Source organism: Nicotiana tomentosiformis, chromosome 3, assembly GCF_000390325.3.
Source record: "Nicotiana tomentosiformis chromosome 3, ASM39032v3, whole genome shotgun sequence".
Classification (NCBI taxonomy): domain Eukaryota; kingdom Viridiplantae; phylum Streptophyta; class Magnoliopsida; order Solanales; family Solanaceae; genus Nicotiana; species Nicotiana tomentosiformis.
In genome coordinates this window covers 68,230,635-68,252,275 of record NC_090814.1, presented here as the reverse complement: position 1 = coordinate 68,252,275, position 21,641 = coordinate 68,230,635, and the positions used below count along the sequence as shown (strand labels likewise).

Sequence of the window (21,641 nt, the reverse complement as noted above, 5' to 3'; positions counted from 1 at the left end):
GACTCTCACTCTGAGAATATGTTCCCACTAAATTTTTCTGATGTGAAATAGATGTAAAGAGAGAGCTTGTTCCTTCCTATTAAACATATATAGGATACCCACTATGTAGTATCCTACTTTTGTAATGCTTTCATATTTATAAGACCTTATCCATACACGATGAAGGTGGATAATTAATTTTGTTTTTAAAAAATAAAAAAAATTAGCAGGATCGGCTCAACAAGATTGGAGGCCTAAAGCCAGCCAAACTTCACAGAGAGGCCCTAAAAGGTTTTTCAAAAAAAAGAAAGAAAGAAAAGATGATCATATATGTTTTTATTTAAAGTCTATTTTTCTACCTTTTTTAGATGCAAAATTATTAATTATTATCTTATAATCAATTTGTTCTAATTATTTTCATTAATCGATTTGTTCTTACATTTTCCCTTTTTTTTCTCTTTTTGCATAATCGTATCCATATTTTCTAGTTGACATATTTAAATTGAATAAAATCTAATAATAACTAAAACAATTCATATACTTAGGAAGTAAGAATATCAATAATGACAAATTTTCAATGAAAAAAATATAATATAAAGTTAGAATAATAAAACCTGGCTCAAGAATTTGATAAATTGATATAACGATATCAAAATAGTAGTTCTGTGCTTCAAAATAACGATTGCTTTTGTCTTGTTGCAATGCTTGAAATTTTAAAGAAGACACCTAAAAGCAAACTTTGATCTTTTGTGAACACACAATAGTAAGTTTTCTGCAATGGAATAAGGAATAATTAATAAGAAAAGAGTAAGAATAAGTGAAAGAGAGAATATAGAATGAAAAAGATAAATATAAGAATAGTCATGTGGGCCCATGTTAGTTGTTAGGATGTAATTGAGGCAAGAAATTAGGCACCGAAAGGAAAATAGAATTACCTAAAGATTTATTTCATTCCCAATTACTGCAACGTTCCCCACATATACAAAAGGTAAAAAGTTACTTTCTTCCAAAAATTTCGCTTCAACAATATATGTACGAATTTTGTTTTTTATAATAGTAACATACATCTTTAGAAAAAAATGGGGCCCTCAAAAAGTTGAGGCCCCAAGCCATTGCTTTAGTTGTCTTATAGTTCAGCCGCCCCTGACTTTTAGGTTCCTACCATGAATCCATTATTATTTAGAAACTAAATTTTAGAATTAAAATGTTTCTTGCAATTTTAGTGATTTTTAACTTACCTATCTATACTGCAGATAAAAAATGTTAGAATCATTGAACCATATTACATCATCCACTGCTATTAGTATTAGTTATATAAAATTTTGTAAAGACAAAGGGAGATAAAGTATTTCAATGTGTTAGATTTAGCGATTTTGAATGAATAAACCAAAATAAAAAGATAAATAGAAAAAAATATGCTTAATTAAACACAAGAGGGAACACTAGACATGCTAGCAAACTAAGATTTGAACTTTACTTGTAAAGTTACACCCAATAATCATTACACCATAGGACTCTTTGAATTTGGGTGCATATATATACATGTATATTTACGGAATTTGTAAGAAATATAACATTATTATACATGGTACAGAGAAAGGAGCATGGGTTCACGTGCCTCATCCTCCAACACATAAATACGCCTCTGTCAAGGGTGGAATTCTCCAAGTACCAGTATCACTTGAATTCTTTCCTTCCCTAGTGAAAGATTTGGTTGAATGTAGGATACACTGAAAAGTGAAAACCAAAGCTCAAAACAAAGAACAATTGTGGATGGCTCTGCTGTTTTAGCTAAGCAATAGGGAGGATGAGGGATTTTGCACTTCTTAGGCAGCTGCATGGCAAGTTTTGGATCAATCCCCAGGGAAGGCAACCACAGGGAATTCTTGTTAGAGTAAAGGTAGCCCATGCAATATATGCATTGGACAGTGCGGTGCAGCACTTGGCTGTTGGTGCCCGCAGATTTGGTGGTGTCACTGATGGTTTGCATGCCATTAAACCTTCCCCTGTTAAACATATTCCTTGAGGCCGCTATACCTCTACTAATATTGCCCTAACATAATGGCAACCAAAGCCAAAGCCACACATCTTTTTGCCCAAGTAATGCTCCATCTCTGTTTCTTTCTGTTAGGGTCTATTGCAAGGAATGAGACTTGAGTCTCACATCTGTACTACAAAATACTGATTTGGGGTATATATAGCCTTGGACTCTCCCATCTTAATAGCTAGCTTTTGGGGAGTGGTTCTCCCTAGGTTGTATCAATGAATTACTTTCGATATGTGTAATATGCAAGTAAATAGCATGAAATAAAGGTTTTATACAGGTTGGAATGTGTGCGAATTATTGGATTTAAGCCTGGGTGATGTAACAACCGGAAACCCGTGAAAGTCAATAGGCGTTGCTTTCTCGCAAAACCGTGGTGTCAAGGACACTGGTTTTTGAGCCATCAAGTGGCAATTCCTTGTACCCCTGGCTTCTCATTATCAGTGCATTGACCATTGATGATTCCAGAACTATGTGATACTGTTCGTATAGTTTTCCTTCACTGTTCACTCGTTTTCAAATAGTGCCTGTGTCAAGTTTACGTTAAAGCTCATATTTCGCAAGTGCACTTGAAAAAGAGAAATTGTACCTTGCCCAGCGATCAGAAAATCATTGCAAAACTAGCGTAATTGCACATGAATAAGAGAACTGTACCTTGCGCTCCAATCTATAAACTCATGCAAATGTATCATACACCGCAGAAGAATGCAGCTGTTATAACCATGATCTCATCTTCCCTGCAGCTCACAAAACCTATGAAAGATGAAATGTCCATGAATCGGAAATTACTTGTAAAATTCTATGGTGAAGAAAGAAATACCAAATGTGAAGAGAGGAATGCTTTGAGAAGTTGACTCCCCTAGGACTTTGGTCAGGAGCATAAGGAGAGATCAGGACTTGAAAATTTTGTTTGTGTAACGGAATTGCATACCATAGTAGACCAACCACGCCAGCTCATGTTGCCAAATGATTCAACAAAAGACTAGGCATTCAACTTTAGTACACCTCCAGAGAAACTTTTAGATCAAGCATAGAGCTGAACGAGCAATCACAAATAGACAAATAACGACTGGTAACAAAATTGGGCTACAGGGCTAACTCAGAAAAGAAAAACACACAGTTCAGATGTCATAATATCCCATACAATAAAATAGCTTGGGCGATCGTTCCATGCATATCGGAGACCGCCTCAAAGAAGACAATTAAAAAACAACCTAGAAACTACATCATAGTTGAGAAAGGGATCAAAGTTTAACAGAACTTCCAGCGATTATCGCAGTTTACACACGTCACATATGTGGTCATCGGTTCATCAGCACTTCGAGTTTGCATCTGGTAGTAAGTGGTCTGATTTTTCCCACACCTACCGCACTTAAACTTATCAGTACTGGCCACTGGAGGACCTCCAAGTTGGCTATTAAATAATGCTTTTTCTTTAATCTTCTGATTCTCCTGTTGCCTTTCATCACTTGCCATATCTTCTGGGCTCAATTCGATAATACTACGAGGTGGGTACTGTCCTAGAAGGACTTTTCTCCGAAAATCTGGGTTGTTTGGATCCTTAATGTTAAACATTATAGATCTATACTTAAACTTCTGGGCGCCATTAGATCTACCCCACTTGTCAAACATTGCAGTTTCCACCTGAACTGCAACTCTATAAGGATCACAGGCATTCACAGCATCCCTCAAATTGTCATCAACTTCACTTGAGACTTTGCAAAGAGCCTCGGCAAGGAGCTCCCGGACTTTGTCTCTCACAGAATCCTTACAGTAAATGAGAGCAGACAACTTTGGTGGGGCAGCAGTTGCCGCGTTAGAGCTCAATTTCTCATCTTTGGGTGTCTTCTCAATCTCTACACTTTTGGAAGTAGTACTCTCAGTCTTCACAACAGTGACATTCTCAGACTGTATCTCGGTAAAGGAAATTTCTGACTTTGCTGCTCTCTCAGATTTTGAAATCACTGACCTGCTTGACTTCTCAACCTTCACATTCTCACCCCTCGACACCTTTTCAACCTTCACCGAGTTCACACTCTGAAATTTATTGGCTTCATCACCATCAGCTCCAGCACATTCAGATTTTACAGATTCCCCGTTTACTCCATTGCCATTCTTATTTTTCATTGTTTCTCTCACAATTATGGTCTTCCAGTTCTTAACTACATCAGAAGCCAATGCCTGGATCTTCTCCCTTGGATGTTTTGTCAATAGCCGGAGACGTTTGCCCACCTGAAACATTATTCTTTCCATCAAATAAAGGAAAAGGATTATGTACCTCCACTAGCAGATGGGACCTTCAAGTGCACAATAACTAGAACAAAGAAACAATAACAGGTAGTACAACCAATATGTGATATTCCAAAATCGCTAGGAAAGCCCCAAGGGAAATGAAACCAATCCAGCTGAAAAGCATGAACTCAGAAAAATGACACGTGTCTTTTACCCTAAGACTTTACTTTTCTCAGCCCTGCTCTCTGCTTGATCCGATGACTTGTGTTCTTCCTCTGTTTCATTCTTGTTATCATTATTTATTTGGTCGTCTCTGCCATTAGTATTTTTTTATTGGTATTAGATGAGAACATGTGTCATCTTTGTTGGTAAAAAATCCGGACTGTACTCAAAATGGATTAAGTGCCAACAGAACATTGATGGATTTCCAGATAGTGTCCATTGCAGCTACGACAAGCGAGAGGTGGCACTAGTTGCCACAAACAAGATATGTTACCGGATGTAGGAATTTCTCCTCTTCTGCCTAACTGGCTCCTATTTTGTCTGTTTTCACATAGGATTTACAACTGATATTGGCTTCTTTTTTTCGCTAATGTTTTGCAATTTTTGGTCAACTCTTGTCCTTATTGTAATGGAGATATGAAGTTCATCGTCGGTAATAGCAAGAAAGAAGAAACAATTGGGCTGCACTACTACAAATGTCTTGTGAGTACTATTACCATTATTTTTTCTACTTGTATTCAATAATTGTCTATCCCGGTTGTATTAATAACACTGGTCTTACTATATTATTTAGTTGAAAAGTTATGATCATCGTTAACAAGCCAATGTCAAGTGTAGCAACACCGATTTGAATAAGGTTAGTTGTTCTATATGCCAATTCAAATTATTGTGCTTGGAGTAATTTACACATTTTGAGAAGCAACTCGCAATTGATTGATCCACATGTGGTATTGGAATTCCATTATATTTGACATTTTAACTTGTAAATTTGTTAAAATCTCTTCTAAATCCTTTCTTCTAAGTAGGTTGGAGATGCAAGTGGTGTCTCCTCTTCATCAATTGATGCATTGGGATCTTTACTGTGTGCTCTCAGGATTTTTAGAGATACATTGGATAGTGCCCTTAAAAATGAAGATTTGACTCGCAAATAGGAGAAAAACAACGTTGAGGAAGAGTTTGAGGATAAACAAATAATGTAACCTGGCCTTGTAACCTTTGTTAGTTTTGTAGATTACAATGGTGTTCAGTTTACCCGTGCATGTTACAATGTTACCTAATGTAATTGAATGGGACACACTCTTTAGACACGTCCATGTATGTAGTTTAACATTCTGCTACATTTACCTTACTTAGAATGTTGTTTAGTATTGTTATGGGCACGTTTAAAGCGCACTTAAGCCTTAAAGCTCGGTGAAGACCAGCGTGCTTCGCTCCGCTTATTTGGCACTTTATAGCTTGTTTTGCCCAGCTTCTTTTTTGCCAAAAGTGCTTTTTCCAAGGTTAAGGTGTTTCGCCAAACATTTAGAAGGGAAAAAGTGTTTTTGAGTAGAAGCAAAAGCAGGTTTTGAGAAGCAGAAAAAAAGTAGCTTCTACCCAAAAGTACTTTTTTGAAAAATACTTTTGAGAAAAATACACTTAGAAGTACTTTTTAAAATCTTGGCCAAACATTAAGGGCGTGTTTGGTATGAAAGAAAATGTTTTCCATGGAAAATGTTTTCCTAAAAAATATTTTCATGAAAAATGAGTGATTTGATCACTTATTTTCCCTTGTTTGGTTGGTGAGTGAACTTTTTTCTGGAAAACATTAGGTAACATGTTACAATGTTACCTAATGTAATTGAATGGGACACACTCTTTAGACACATTCATGTATGTAGTTAAACATTCTCCTACATTTACCTTACTTGGAATGTTATTTATTATTGTTATGAGCACGTTTAAAGCGCACTTAAGCCTTAAAGCTCGGTGAAGCCTAGCGCGCTTCGCTCCACTTATTTGGCACTTTATAGCCTGCTTTGCCCATCTTTTTTTTTGCCAAAAGTGCTTTTTCCAAGGTTAAGGTGTTTTGCCAAACATTTAGAAGGGAAAAAGTGCTTTTGAGTAGAGGCAAAACAGGTTTTTAGAAGCAGAAAAAAGTAGCTTCTACACAAAGACACTTTTTTGAAAAATACTTTTGAGAAAAATACACTTAGAAACACTTTTTAAAAGCTTGGGCAAACACTAAGGGTGTGTTTGGTATGAAAGAAAATGTTTTCCATGGAAAATGTTTTCCTAAAAAATGTTTTCATGAAAAATGAGTGATTTTATCACTTATTTTCCCTTGTTTGGTTGGTGAGTGAAGCTTTTTTCGGAAAATATTTTCTATTGTTAGGTTGAAGAGTAGAAAATATTTTTTAGGAAAACAATTTTTTATGCTACTCTCCTTACCCTCCTTCCCCCAAGTCCCTATGTTTTTTGTGCCCCCCCCCCCCCTCCTTCCCAAACACGCACACATACATTCTTCTAAAAATTCACACAAACCAAAAATAACTAATGTGTTGCTTTACTTTTTTACACAAAAATAATGTAGAAATTTGTGCTCCATTGCTGAAAAGAAAATACTATTTTTTTTGGTTGAAAAAGAAATTACTCTTTCTACAACATGAAAATAAAGTACTCATTTTGTTTGAAATAAAGGAAAACACTTTTTCTACATCATGAAAAGAAAATACTATTTTTGTTGAAATGAAAAAAAATACTTTTTACTACATTATTTTGTTGAAATGAAAGAATTTTTCTACATCATGAAAAGAAAGTACTTTTTTTGTACATCGTGAAAAAGATTATACTCATTTGTTGAAATAAAAAAAAAATACTCTATCTGTGACATGAAAAGAAAGTAATATGAATAATATTTCTATTTTAGGGTGGGGGTGGGGTGGAGGTGGGTGGAGGGTGGAGGTGTGGGGTAGGTTTGGTGGGGGTTGGAGGGGATGGGGTATAGGGAGGAGGTTGAAAAAGAAGTTTGGAAAATGTTTTTCTTTTCTCTTGATAGGGAAAACATTTTCCTACAATGAGGGTGTGTCTGGTACGAAGGAAAACATTTTCAAAATGTACAGAGTTGCATTCCAAACCTACCCCGCTGTTATGTACAGAACTGCTGTTATGTACAGAGTTGCATTCCAAAAAATAAAAAAATTACATATAGATTGCAGAAAAATTGAATGCAAACTGTAAGCATTTCAACAGTGACTAAACTGAATAGACAAATATGGGGATTCTAAAACTGAAAACGCCGGAGATTGTGTATTAACACAATGGCGACAGAAGAAAAAGGAGGAAATATTAGGGTACCTGTGAGGAGACAAGGACTTGATAATTGACAGGAAATTTCTTGAGCCGTTTTAAAGCGTCAAGGCACCTACTTTCCTCCGGTGACGAATCAGCACCGCCGTCAACTGCGGCTGCATCAGCCGCTCGCTTTACCGCATCGAACAGCTCAATCAGCTCCTTCTCCATCTCTTTATTTCACCACTATACAGACCGACTAAAAACAATCAAAGATACACATAAGAAAATTAATATAATAGCAATGCGCAGAAGGAAGGAATCAAGCTTACCGATGCAAAATCGAATTAGGATTAGGAGAGTGGCGGAAGCATAAAAACCCTAGAGCTTAGATGTGGGTTGAGACTGGTCGTATCGTATACATGTAACGATTTGAGGCGGGGGGAAGAGAGAGAAAATCGAGGTTGTTGCGGCACGTGTACGGTGATCGGACGGCAGAGAAGGAGATATCAAGATCCAATGATGCGGGATCGGCCACCGTGTTAGAGAGGGTTACGATTTGCCAAATCTAAAAAACTGAAACTTGGAACTTCTGTACTTTGTCGGTTTGTCCAATGTGTTCTCTACCTGTAGAAAACATGTAATTGGTACGGAGGATACCGTAGAATATAGACTCAATTAGCTTATTTTATTATGTGGAAAAAGAAATTAGCTTCTTTTATTATTATACTCCCTTTTTAAAAAATAATTTACATATTTAAAAACTGTATAAGAAATTGTTGATCAAAGAAATGTTTGAATCTTTTGTGGACAAGGTAAATTTTGACTCCCAAATAATAATATTGGCATATAATATAAAAAATATGAGTTTATTATACTAATTAATAATTTCTTGAGGATCGTTGAATCAAGCTTAATTAAGTAAAAAAATTACTAACAGTAATATTCTTTTCTTAATAATGAAAGAGAAAATTAAGTGAAATTGTATATAACAAATACTATAAAAGTAAGTAAATAGGGAACTAGGGACGTGATGGCTCTTTGAAGTCTAAATTCTATAACTGGAGAATCCAATAACTGACTCAAAAAGATAAAGTATACAACAAACCTGCTAATTTAACAAGATCTTCTACATGTGCAAAGCATGACTTGAATCCCAGATTCTTTCCTATACTGAGACTTGAGAGAATTCCAAGCCTATTTGCCAGTTGCCACTTTTGGTACGCTTTGCTAGGTAAATGAGCAAAGAATTAGTTAAGGAGTTCAAAACTAGAAAGTCTACTTCAGCATTAGATTCGCTTGCTTTTGCTAATCGTTGCAAAGGCAAAGCTAACGCATTTCATTTCTTTTCTTTTTTTCTTTTTCTTTTTTCTAAATTATCTATGTGTGTTAACCCACCCAACCCCAGTTGGCTCACATGTCCAATACTCGGAGAGTATCACCCATTTTCTCTTAAATATCAAATTTCATGTCAGTATTAAAGTTCAAACTCAAGACATGCACTCAACAAACCCAACTCACACAATCCCTCAAAGCCCAAAGGGCTAAGGCTAAATATTTGGGATCCTATCTTCTACAGTGAAATGGTTAAAACAGAACTGAGTTTTCTTCTAACTTCTACTCCCTTTTCTTTGCTTTTCGTTCCCTACACCCTCAATGCCCACCCCTCCCAACAAAATGACTTACACATAGCCAATTGTTTAACCATAGGAATGATTTCTTCACCAGTGTGGATGGTCTGTTATAAGACGTTGATGAAGAAAAAGCACCGGGACGCTTGGACACTCACACTTGTCTATAAAGATAGAGCTACTGGCAAATAAGTCGGATCATAAGACGATCTATACCGTCATATCTAGCTGCACTCAATGTGAAACTGCAAAAACTTGATCCTAGACGTAAAGCCTTAGAAAATTAAAAGTCTTTATTATTTTGAAAACCCATTCAAACTCTGCATACACAGATCACTATTCTTTCTGGTGAATACACCATACGAAGCATCAAGTTAACAATATGAACGAACACTAATGAAGAACAAAGCTTGATCGTCGACAATTAAACCCAAACGGGAAAATTGATTGAAGCAGCTAACAACAAGGGCTCATGATTGTACTAACGAGGACCACGAAAGGAAAATGAATTATTGATTTGATCCTGCTCAAGGATTGTTTATCATCAAAAATGATCAGTTAGCTACCACCTTCTTTGACATTTTTGTTCACTTCTCTTCTTCCTTCTTCTCCATAAATGTCTTCCTCAAAAAATCCCACGGCTGCAAAGATATGGGAAGTTAGAATAAAGTCAGATATGCAAATTAAATTTATATATCACTAAACCAAGTTTACATGCCAACACCGAGGAGGTAGCAACTAAATTAACTTCAGAAGCACTGAACAGTCTCAAAGGAAGTAAAACCCAAAACAGGTGACAACAGAAACCTAACCAATACTTTCTTTTTAGCTCTGGGGACTGGTTATACATCACTTATCCCATCCCAGGGATATCAATTCAAACAGCTAATTACATAAATATCCCATCCAGTTCAGTATTTAGTAACTTCCCTCTAGGAAATGTTCATCTAACATCTATTGCTAAACCTACCTCTCTATTTGTTTTAGCACAACGTAAATTGCAATATACCGCATTGTGAAATCAGCTAAACAAGCAATTTCTATGTAACACTATATTGATAGCAAATTAAGAGTTTACATATGAAATTAAAATCTTCACCAAAATGGCAAGGAAAACAAGTGGATAAAAATAAGAAACAATTTCCTCCTCTTTCTCGAAAATGACAGGTGCATGTTAATTTAGGCTGAATACATCTGCAGCCCCTTAAACTTGTCCCTTTTTTTCATTTAGGCACTTGAACTAAACCTTGTTCCTATTGAACACTTTATCTTGTTAAAAACTGTATCTATTAAACCCCTCGCAAACAGCCGACCCTAAAATCTAAACGCGTAAAGTACACACACGGATGAGATGGAATAAAACCAATAAAGAAAAGGCACATCAGCAAAAGAAATTGAAACTTGAAAGAAGAAAAAACGTGGATCTTCTTCTTCTTATTCAGGGAATACAACCCACATAATAACCACAGAAACTTCTGTGATGATAAGTTTTGAGAGGCGACGATGCCACCGGTAAAGGCACTTGACGGAGCTACATAAAAGGATCACAACCGACGACCTCCAGCCACCCTATCGCTATTAGCAACTCCGCCTCCGGCATCCACCACCACTGCTCTGTCCTCCACTCGACACCACCTCCACCAACAACAAATGCTCCCTCTAGCACTGATCACATCCCAGAACCTTCAAACTCGTCTTCTATATTTACAAAGGTTGGGGCAATTTCAAAAGACACAATTATCAAATTGCCACTTGATATATAAAATGTGAAGAAGAATCGATTATTAATCGGATCCTAATATCAAAATAGTTTTCTTTCAATTCTCCAATTGGGTTATTGATCTTCCTACAAAAATGATTTTTTGGTGTATTTAACTTGGTTCTTATTAGATTCCAATTTGGTTTGAATGTGAAATATTGTTGAAGTTGAATCCATGTGGCTTCCCCAATTCAACCACGCATTTGCATAAAAAAATTTCCTGCTTTTGTCCTTTTCACTTTTTGCTTCTATGTTTTTTATTTTCTGATACATGATGAATAAAAATGGTGATGGTGGAGTTGGAGTTGGACGGTAGTTTCCATTGTTGGTGGACCGTGGCCTTTTTGGTGGTTCAAAAATAATGGAAGTAGTGACTATAATAGTGGAGGCGGGCAAGATGGTGTTGGAGCTAGTGTTATGGAAGCGAAGGGATGGCAGCAGATTGGAGATGGTGGAAGGAGAAAGAGAAACAGAAAATTTTAAATTAAAAAAATGGCACTTCACGCTCTCAAAGGAGGTGAATTACACTCACTTTGACATGTCAGCAACTTGTGTCTAATTGATACATTTTTAATTGAGTTCAGGTGTTCAATAGGAACAAGGTTTAGTTTAAGTGCCCAAATGAAAAAAATGGACAAGTTTAAGGGGCAACATATGTATTCAGCCTGTTAATTTAAGACTATTTTGAGAAAAAAATGACTAAGTCTACGGTTGATGCTAAACAGAAAAATTTAAAATTACAAACGAAGCAGAAGAAAAGAAATAGAGAACATAGTTATACAGTGATAGGGGCATATAAACCATAAGTAGATATATTCTGAAACCTCCTCATTACTGCAGGTAATTGCTAAGGTTCGTCAAGGAAAGGTCTTGTCAAACCTAATAGGAAGAAGTTTCTTTATGTTTTTTGAAACAAGGGAAAGAAACAGATTTCAGAAAACTTAAGGAAATAGTGGAGTTAACAGAAATGTCAAAGTCAAACCCCAAATAATTGTAGCTATGCAACGCAAATATAAGAAATAAACCATCAAGGACACATCCTGAAGAACTTTTCGAACTAATTAATAAGTAGGCAATTCATGAAAGACACTAACCGGTTGGTTAAAGAATTCAAACAATAAATCAATCAAGAGCACCAAATTTTTCCATATGAAACAACAAAAGAATACAGCTTCAGAAACAAAGGCAACCACCAAGAGAGATGAAGAGTAAACCAGTATTAAGAATAAAAAATATGATAATTAGAAAACAATAGCTCAATAAGATGTCTGCCAGGAAACTATTGCCACCTGCACCCTCCTCCCCAAAATCCTATCATTCATGTCACCTTCATGGAAAACCAACCCAGTAGCCACAACAAATGCACCAGAAATCTTCTGGCTTTTTCTCATTAAATGGTAGCATATAGAGGAGCATAGAAGAGGAAGCAGGGAAACCAGTAAAGGGACAGAGATAGGGTTCTGGTGGATAGAGCGAACTGAGTAGTTTCCTGGAAATTGGTTTTGTAACTAGTTGACATAATAACTCAGTTTTGACACATAATATAGAATAGTATTTCATATTTTCTTCATGAAGGAATTTTAATCTTCCACTAAAACTAGCTGAAAGAAATTTTAACGAAAGGAGCAAATGCCAAATCACTGGGCAGATAATTTAATAACATCTTACAGCGTAGACTGTAGAACAAATGCATATACCTCAAGTTGTCTAATAGGTAAATTTTATTTGAAGAAAACACCCTAGCAGGTGTAACCTGTTATACCACAATTTATGGTATAAATTTATATCAATATAGAATGCCAAATAAACTAAAATTTCTTTGATGGCTTAAAATGAAACATTATTACTGCAGAATGTCTCTAGCAGAAATGCAGGGTAAGGCTGCGTATGATAGACCCTTATTGATTCGGTCCTTCCCCGGACCCCGCGCATAGCGGGAGCTTAGTGCACCGGGTTGCTCTTTTTTATTACTGCAGAATGAAGAAATGCACATAAAAGAGTGGCAAAAGCTATGAGGTGGTGGGACATCTCAATCTATCCAGGATCTACACTGACTACAACAGTAACTTGCTTAAAGACATTCTGTGCAGGGAAGATCATGGATCACCAAAGTTCATTTACCACCCTACAAACCCACCCACTCTTTTGTTTGTGACAAGGATCAAAGGAAGAACGGTGTGTTATATAGTTGCAAAACCAGCGCAACGTTCCTTTCCCTTCTCTTTGTTTTCCTGCCAATCTGTCAAACACGCTACCAATCACAAGTGCAAAAGCAGATTATTGTTTCTTCCCCTTCTCTTTAATTTTTCCTATCTGCCTAACACCGCACTAATAACCTATGCCTCTCCTCTCCTTTCTTATCATTCCTTCAAACCAAATTCATCCATCCGCTAACGCATCCTATTTACTGAAATTTTTGCACATTTAATTGACACAAAATCACATAGATCATGAATCTAGCAACTTTAATCGTGGAGATAAAAAGAAAATAAAGCCGACCAATATTCAATTAGTCAACCATTTAAATCTCCAAATTAATCCTGATTAAGCACCTGAAAATGATTATGATTTACGAGATCGACGGAGAATCTGACACAAATAATTTATTATCTGATCAATAACTCGCATCTCAATCTTCGACATGGTATAGGAATTGAATGGAAGACAGTACAAAACGAAACAGAAAAAGATATAGGAGAAACAAAGATCTGGAGAAATACAAAGTGCAGATCTCAAAATATTCAAAGCAGAAATGAGAGATTCGCTACCTGGATGACCCATAGGGCGCCGGTACCGGCGGCGACGCCCCACATGGCGGCGGCCTGGATATCGGTGGATTGAGGGCGGAGTTTTGGGCGGAGGAACTTGAAGAGTCCGTTACCTGCTGCAGCTGGACTTGTCATTCTCAAAACTATGAAGACCTTAGGTTTTGCAATAATGGAACTGAAAATGATACCAAATCCTAGAAAAGCAGAGCCCTACAATTTAATGTCAAAGTTGCTCGAATTTCGATTCTCGGGCCAGCGGGCCGAGCCTCTCTCCAGCTGGTGGGACCTTTTTCCTAATTTTAGATAATAAAAAAATTTAAAAGAATTTAGGTTTTAGTATGTTCTATTGAAAAGATAGAAAAACATAGGAGTATATAATTAGATTACTTAGATAAATTTTTAAGATAGAGTATTAATCGAGAACATGATAATCAAACATTAGTTTTATATTGATAGAGCAATAACAACAATAATAACACACTCGATCTCGTCAATGGGGTCTCAGAAGGTAATATCTACGCAGATCTTATTCCTTTAGGTAGAAAAATTATTTTCAATAAACTCTCGATTTAAAAATACAAAAATTAAAATGTTATGATGAAAATACTGGGGGGAAAAAGAAAAAAATATTAATAGCAAAATTAGTAAGATAACCAACGGCAAAAAGAGGAAAAAAAACAGAAAAATCTCTACGTTATATATAACCAAAAGAGACACGATGAAAAGGGAACTTACTTGGCTCAAAAACCTACCGGGACTACATGCTACAATATGACGGAAGTTTGCTCCGCAATATAAGGAGGTTTATTATCACTTTTAATACGTACCAGAAATTATTTATATTCAGCAAACAAAAAAATATATAAAATTTGTATAATTATTATATATAACATACAGAATATATATATATATAATGTATATTTTTTTGTTATTATTTTGAAAGCGACTATACAATATCATTTGCATATTTGCATATAAACTTGAAAGTCTTTGCTTTGTTAGGCCAATGTTTATATGCATATTTGCATATAAACATGTATTGATAGTATTATAAATTTTTATATTATCAGTATTGTTTTATCAACGGTAACAAAGCAGTTGTCAATTTATGCTAATCATAAAAAGTTGTTTTTCTGGTATATATAAGTTAACACTCTAATTAATTTTGTATCCTTTCTGTCAGAATTTTGTGTATGATATACAAAAAAATCATTTTATGTTATGAAATAAAAGCAATTTAGTAAAATATGAACAAGAAATAAACCTAATTTAGTAAAACATGAACAAGAAATGGAGATAGAGAGAAGGAAGAGATTCTCTTCTTCAATTGTGTGTATTTTCTTATCTATTACAAGGCCTTTATATAGGCATGAAGTGAAGAAAAATATGACATTAAGCATAGAAATATGTCATTGAATGTGTCATTAAGCATTTGAGAAGATCATGGAGGAAGAGTAGACATCCACCATAATTTAATTTTTCTTATAACACTCCCCCTTGGATGTCCATAGATAATGTGTCTCGTTAAAACCTTATTAGGAAAAAAACATATGGGGAAAAAAAAATTCCTAGTGAAGGAAAAGGAGTACACATGTTTAGAAATACGCCTTTTTGTTGCCTCGTTAAAAACCTTGCAAGAAAAACCCAGTGGGACAAAACCTTTTAAGGGAAAAAGAGTACAACGTGTATTAACTCCCCCTGATTAGAGCATCAATTCACATCTTTGAGCCTTCGCATCCCAATCTTGTACACTAGTTTCTTGAAGGTTGACGTCGGTAGAGATTTGGTAAACAGATCAGTCATATTATCACTTGAACGGATCTGTTGTACATTGATATCACCATTGTTTTGAAGATCATGTGTGAAAAATAACTTTGATGAAATTTGCTTTGTCCTATCCCCTTTATGAATCCTCCATTCAATTGGGCTATGCATGCTGCATTGTCTTCATATAAAATTGTGGATAGTTTGTCACACTTCAAACCACATTTGTCCTGAATAAGATGTATTATAGACCTCAACCATACACATTCTCGACTTGCTTCATGAATAGCAATTATCTCAGCATGACTAAATGAAGTAGCCACGATTGATTGCTTAGTCGATCGCCAAAATATGGCAGTGTCTCCATATGTAAACACATAGCCTGTTTGAGATCGAGCCTTGTGTGGGTCATATAAATACCCAGCATCAGCATAACCAACAAGATCGGGACTGCAATCATTGTCATAAAATAATCCCATATCGGTAGTCCTTTTTTAGATATCGCAATATGTGTTTGATTCCATTCCAATGTCTCCTTGTAGGAGCAGAGCTATATCTTGTTAAGACATTAACTGAAAAAGTTATGTCAGACCTTGTAATGTTAGAAAGATACATTAGTGCACCAATTGCACTAAGATATGGTACTTCGGGACCAATAAGCTCTTCATTATTTTCATAAGGTCGGAATGGATGTGTTTTATTCATATATAATCGCTTTAAAATCATTTTAGTGTATGCTGGTTGATGTGCAAAAATTTCATCTTTCATATACTCAATTTGTAGACCAAGACAAAATTTTGTCTTTCCAAGATCTTTCATTTCAAATTTTTTCTTTAAATAGTCTACTGCTTTAGGAAGCTCCCTAGGAGTTCCAATGATATTTAAATCATCAACATACACGGTGATTATAACAAATTTAGATCCAGATCTTTTTATAAAGACACAAAGACAAATTGAATCATTCTTGTACCCTTCTTTCAACAGGTACTCACTCATGCGATTATACCACATGCGCCCTGATTGTTTCAATCCGTATAAGGATTTTTGAAGCTTTATTTAATAAATTTCTTGAAAACCTTAATATGCTTCAGAACAATTTAAATCCTCAATGATTTCCATTATACGCATATCACATTTTTCTTGTATTGCCAGATTAAAACCTGAAATGGCGACATCCACCACAGGAGAACATGTCTCTATATAATCAATGCCAGGATATTTACAAATTTTCTTGTGACACAAGTCGTCTTTATGTTTATCGACTTGACCTTTTTTTTCCGCACAAGAACACATTTATACCTCCACTGACTTTATACTTTCAGATGTTGGGACTATCCGTCCAACTTCATATTTTTCAGGTAAAGTTAATTTTCATTGCGTATTTTTCATTTGGCCAATCATTTATCTGTCCAAATTTCATGACAGATTTGAGCTCAAGATCCTCGTCAATATTAATAATATTGAGCGCTACATTATATTAACAATATCGTCGACGATCATTTTATATCGGTTCTACTATTACCCAATAAAGACATAACTTATTGAGATCTCTTTATCTTATTATTTTCAGGTACCTGAGCCTCTCCCATGTGGTCTTATGAAGTGTTATGTCGTGGTGCTCTTCTAGAGAACTTGCCTCCTTATTATGACCATCTTGAACATTTGCTCATCTCCTTCTTCAAGGAGTTTTATCTTTGGAACCGATTAGTCTATTATGCTTCATGCATGCTATAGACTCTATTCATTATGAACTTTATTTTATTTGGAGCATTAGCAGCTGAATATGACATTTAGTTTTGGGTCAGCAAATACGTCTCGCAATATTTTGTAAATGAATTATCACTTGAACTTCAAGTTCACATTTTCTCATACGAGGATCTACATGTACTCATAATAATTCATTACATGCATTACTTTTTCAGCTGCCCATTTTCTTTCCCTATTGTTGGGATCACCAACACATATCCCTAGTCTTATTTGGGGATCCATATTTATATATTGTGGTGGAATAGTTAAATCATATAGCACATTCATATTTCTAGATAAAAATTATTTGGTTCCTGACCCTGAACCGATTGTGATAGGGAGAACTCGTTATAACTTGGCTAGATGCGTACAAGTACTGTTGTATATTAAATAATACATCACATACCAAAATTTATTTTGGCAGTTTTGTTCTCATAACCAATGGTTTAGCTATAATTGGAGGCATACAATTTCTGTTAAATCAACTTGGATTTAAACCAGTATTATCAAGATAAATAATCATAATTTATATTTTGGAACTGTGCTCTAATAATTTGAGCAATCAATCTTGCAAAAGCCAAACTGCAAGTTGATAACAAATGCACATGTGACCATTGAATAGATGCATCTATTAAAATCATATAATAGTAAACGGTCTATATGGCACGAGACTGGGCCCATATATTTATCACCTTTTATTAGTTCCAGAAATCAAAGGATTCAATCCCAACCTTAACTGGTATATCATGAGAATAAGTAGCACAAGAGAATTCTTGAAGAATCTTATATTTCTTCAATATATGTCAATGTAATTCACAATTAATTTTTCGCATCATAATTGAACCGAGATGGTCAACCGGTCATGCCAACTAATATTTGTTTCAGTAAACCTCTAGTTTACTTGTGACATATTATTCCATCATCATGCTTATATTTGTGTAGTACAAATAGAAAGAAAATCGGGTAATCTTTCATATTTACCCGTTATGATTATAGAAATATGAAAATATTCAATATTCCTTTCATTTATAGTCTCAATATGGCAATCATTTTGACTTATACATTTGAAACTCAAAAAGTTTCTTTTGAGACTTTGCAATATCAATATCGTGAATAATTTTATTCATCCGGGTAGAAATAAATTAATTTCTCCGAAGATCTTAACAACTTTTGTACTACAAGATCTTTTGTCACACCATTCATATGGTAAATGTCTCCTTCATGGAGAAAATTATATCATAATAAATTATCGTGGTCAAAATCATCATAAGCAAAATCATTTCTTGCTTTAATTTTGCTTTTAATAACCTTTTATAAGGCACAACAAAATATTTTTTTGGCGTATCATAAGTACGCGACCAATGACATATTCATGTAATCACACAATAATATTTATTCTCGTTGTTTCACTCAAACCTCCCTAAGAGGTGAGTTGTATGGTATTCATCCAATCATGCATTGCATATCTTTATTCATTACGTTTATCACATATTGCAATATTCACCTTTAGGAATGGGTATGCATTCTCAATGCCTATCACAAGTCACATTCTATTCAATGAATGGATCATAATCAGCGGCGTGCTTTATTATTTTTCATACTGATTTGATGGTAAACATTGCCTTCACATTTTGAAGGACTATTTTGAAAACCCTTATTGTTCTCCTTTTATAATCACAGTGATGATTATTATTATTTTGATCTTTAGAACGCCCACGTTCATTGTTCAACCACTTGTCTTCATTTAGACTTATTGTGTGCCGCTACCAAATTCACTTCAAGAATGAAGCAAATTAAATGAGACAATTTTCATGCTTTTTCATAAAAAATATATTATTTTTCTTTAGTCATCATTATATCATCAATATGGTACCAATATAAAGGTATGTTAAGCCATAATGAATTGAGACTCAAACACAACTATTATCATCATGGAGCATCAGGACTTGATCCCGATGTCTTACCCTCATGGTGCATTGCGACTTGAACTCATTGAAGTTGATATCATCAATAGCAAATGTCAAAAATAATTTCAAATACAGAAAAAATGCTTACCTCTTGAGTTAAACTCTTCATAATGTCATTTGGATATAATTCTCAGCAATAAACTTTCAAATCAGCTAAGTAATTAGTGTCAGCTAGAATGAATAGCATTCTCTAAGTATTCACCTGATAGATCTTTGTTGGTTAGCTTCTTTAGCCTCTCTGAGTTTTTTCTTGTTAAATCTCTATTTCATATTCTTTTAATAAATATTAATCAAGATAAAGAATATATTTTCAGTTATGAAGAACTTGACAAATAGGCTAATCATAATTAATAGGTATGAAATTTAAGTTTTGACAGAAAATAGATAAATAATATACATATCTTAATTTTAAGTTTATGATAGAATAAAACGAGTATCTACAGCAAGTCTTACTATAACATGTCCTTTCTAGTATCTTAAATAAAATAACAATAAAGGCTTTCATAGCCATATAACTTCGAACACTACTAAAATACTACTACTCCAATATTACGCAACAGATGAATTCTGAGCACTTAGATCAAGACTGAAGATTTACTTGCTAGGAAAATGAATTGCCATCAAAGTATTTTTTTTTTTGATCACATTGAGAATTCTTACAAGTCCAATATTGAATATCACACAAAGAATAAACTCAAATATAAAGAATAAGATGTGAAGTATACATGTAGTTTTATGAATTTCACATCATCTCATTTACTTGTAACAGTTCAATTTATAAGAATTGAATACCTTCTCTAGTTAGGCTAGAGGTTTAGAAGTAAGTTGTTCATATTGGTTGATTCCATAAACTAATTGCTAGACCAACTTTGCTTCAACATATGTATCGAAAAGAAAAATTGACTAACTCTGGTAGGAAGAAGATAAAACCTGATTAAAGCAGATAATCTCAGTTGGTTAGAGTATCGTGATGATAACGTGTTATGAAATAAAAGCAATTTAGTAAAACATGAACAAGAAATAAAAATAATTTAGTAAAACATGAACAAGAAATGGAGATAGAGAGAAGGAAGAGATTCTCTTCTTCAATTATGTGTATTTTCTTATCTATTACACGACCTTTATATAGGCATGAAGTGAAGAAAAATATGTCATTGAATATGTCATTAAGCATAGAAATATGTCATTGAATATGTCATTAAGCATTTGAGAAGATCATGGAGGAAGAGTAGACATCCACCATAATTTGATTTTTCTTATAACATTTTACAAAATATTTGTGTGTTTAGACTTGGGACTACCATCTTTTGGAAAGGAAAAGAATTGTTTTTCTCAATTGCGTTTCCAACTACTTTCTTTAAAGCAGAGAATAGAATACCTTTGAAGGGGTAAGTACTCACCTGCATCTGATGATATACACCATTCCACACTAATTTTACCGTAAAATTTCCACGTGGAGTCAGTTTTACACCACCTATTGAATTTGTACCCACTTTTTTTTAAAAAAAATTTAATTTATACACAATTTTCGGATAATACATTTTTCTCTTCTTATTCGTTGATGCTTTCGTCTTTTTTGTGCTTAGGATTTCTTTTTCTTCTTAGTTGCAAAATGGGTATATTAAATTTATTTTTATTTTGATAATTTGATGATTGGGGTTTGTTGTTTATAATATTTGAAAGATATGTTTCAAATTTGAACTCATTTGCGGTAGATTTGGACGTTGAATCGTGTGTTGGATTTTTAAAATTTGAAGAACAAGTTTATGTTTCAGAACTTAAGATTCGAAATCTGAAGTTGCATTGAAGAGATCGAACTACTTAAAATTTGAATTTTTGAAGTTGCATTTGAAAGTTAGAAGAACTAGTTGTATTTAAGAGATTGAACTACTTGAGATTCGAATTTCTAAAGTTGCATTTGAAAGATAGAAGAACTTCAGATTTGATTTCAGAAATTGCATTGAAAAGATTGAACTACTTCAGATCCAAGTGAGTATATATAAAACTGCCTCAATTTTACCTCTATGTAGTGTCTAAATTTTAAATTTGGGGCTCGGTGTTTGTTCGCAAGCTACACAAATTGGAGACGGTACCGACGTTTAGCCTACTAGCTTTGGAAGCAAACCTAGTACAGTAAGTGCTATTACATCTTTTTACATTTTTAATTGACATCGTTTTTAAAAAAAATGTTAATTGAAAATATATGATACTACTGTGGATGATAACCATAACTTGTAAGTTTACGTCAGATTCTGATATACTACTATAGTAAAATTTCATTAAGGAATTCCATCTTTTCTTTTCTTGATTTGTTTACAAAAATAGAGTAAATGAAGGTGAACATAGAAATGCCAATTACCACCAAAAGTTAATTCTTTAACGTCTTTGCTTTGGTTACAGGATTTATATATGTTTTTATGGGAGATCAAGTTAGAGGGAAAAAATGAAGGGAAGTACCCATGATAAGGGATACCTTTGGCT

General features: G+C 34.4%; 1 protein-coding gene across 2 annotated transcripts; it reads right to left on the bottom strand.

Moving 5' to 3' along the window:
* Positions 1–3,056: 3,056 nt before the first annotated feature.
* On the bottom strand, positions 3,057–8,152 carry LOC104115261 (transcription elongation factor TFIIS-like). 2 transcript variants are annotated; one of them, XM_009625847.4, is made up of 3 exons: positions 7,858–8,152; positions 7,592–7,784; positions 3,057–4,255 (listed from the first exon to the last, which is right to left on the bottom strand). In XM_009625847.4, exons 2-3 carry the CDS (start codon positions 7,754–7,756, stop codon positions 3,275–3,277), a joined length of 1,146 nt encoding a protein of 381 aa, XP_009624142.1. In that variant the 5' UTR covers positions 7,757–7,784; positions 7,858–8,152; the 3' UTR covers positions 3,057–3,274. The 2 variants fall into 2 exon arrangements, with proteins under 2 accessions (XP_009624142.1, XP_009624143.1); XM_009625848.4 differs by having other exon boundaries at positions 7,592–7,771.
* Positions 8,153–21,641: the final 13,489 nt, after the last annotated feature.

Bases quoted from the DNA above. Each gene is read 5' to 3' on its own strand.
- LOC104115261 (XM_009625847.4), bottom strand. From the start codon at position 7,756: ATGGAGAAGGAGCTGATTGAGCTGTTCGATGCGGTAAAGCGAGCGGCT. The intron at 4,256-7,591 runs GTACCCTAATAT...ATAATGTTTCAG, and splicing joins AAGTCCTTGTCTCCTCACAG to GTGGGCAAACGTCTCCGGCT.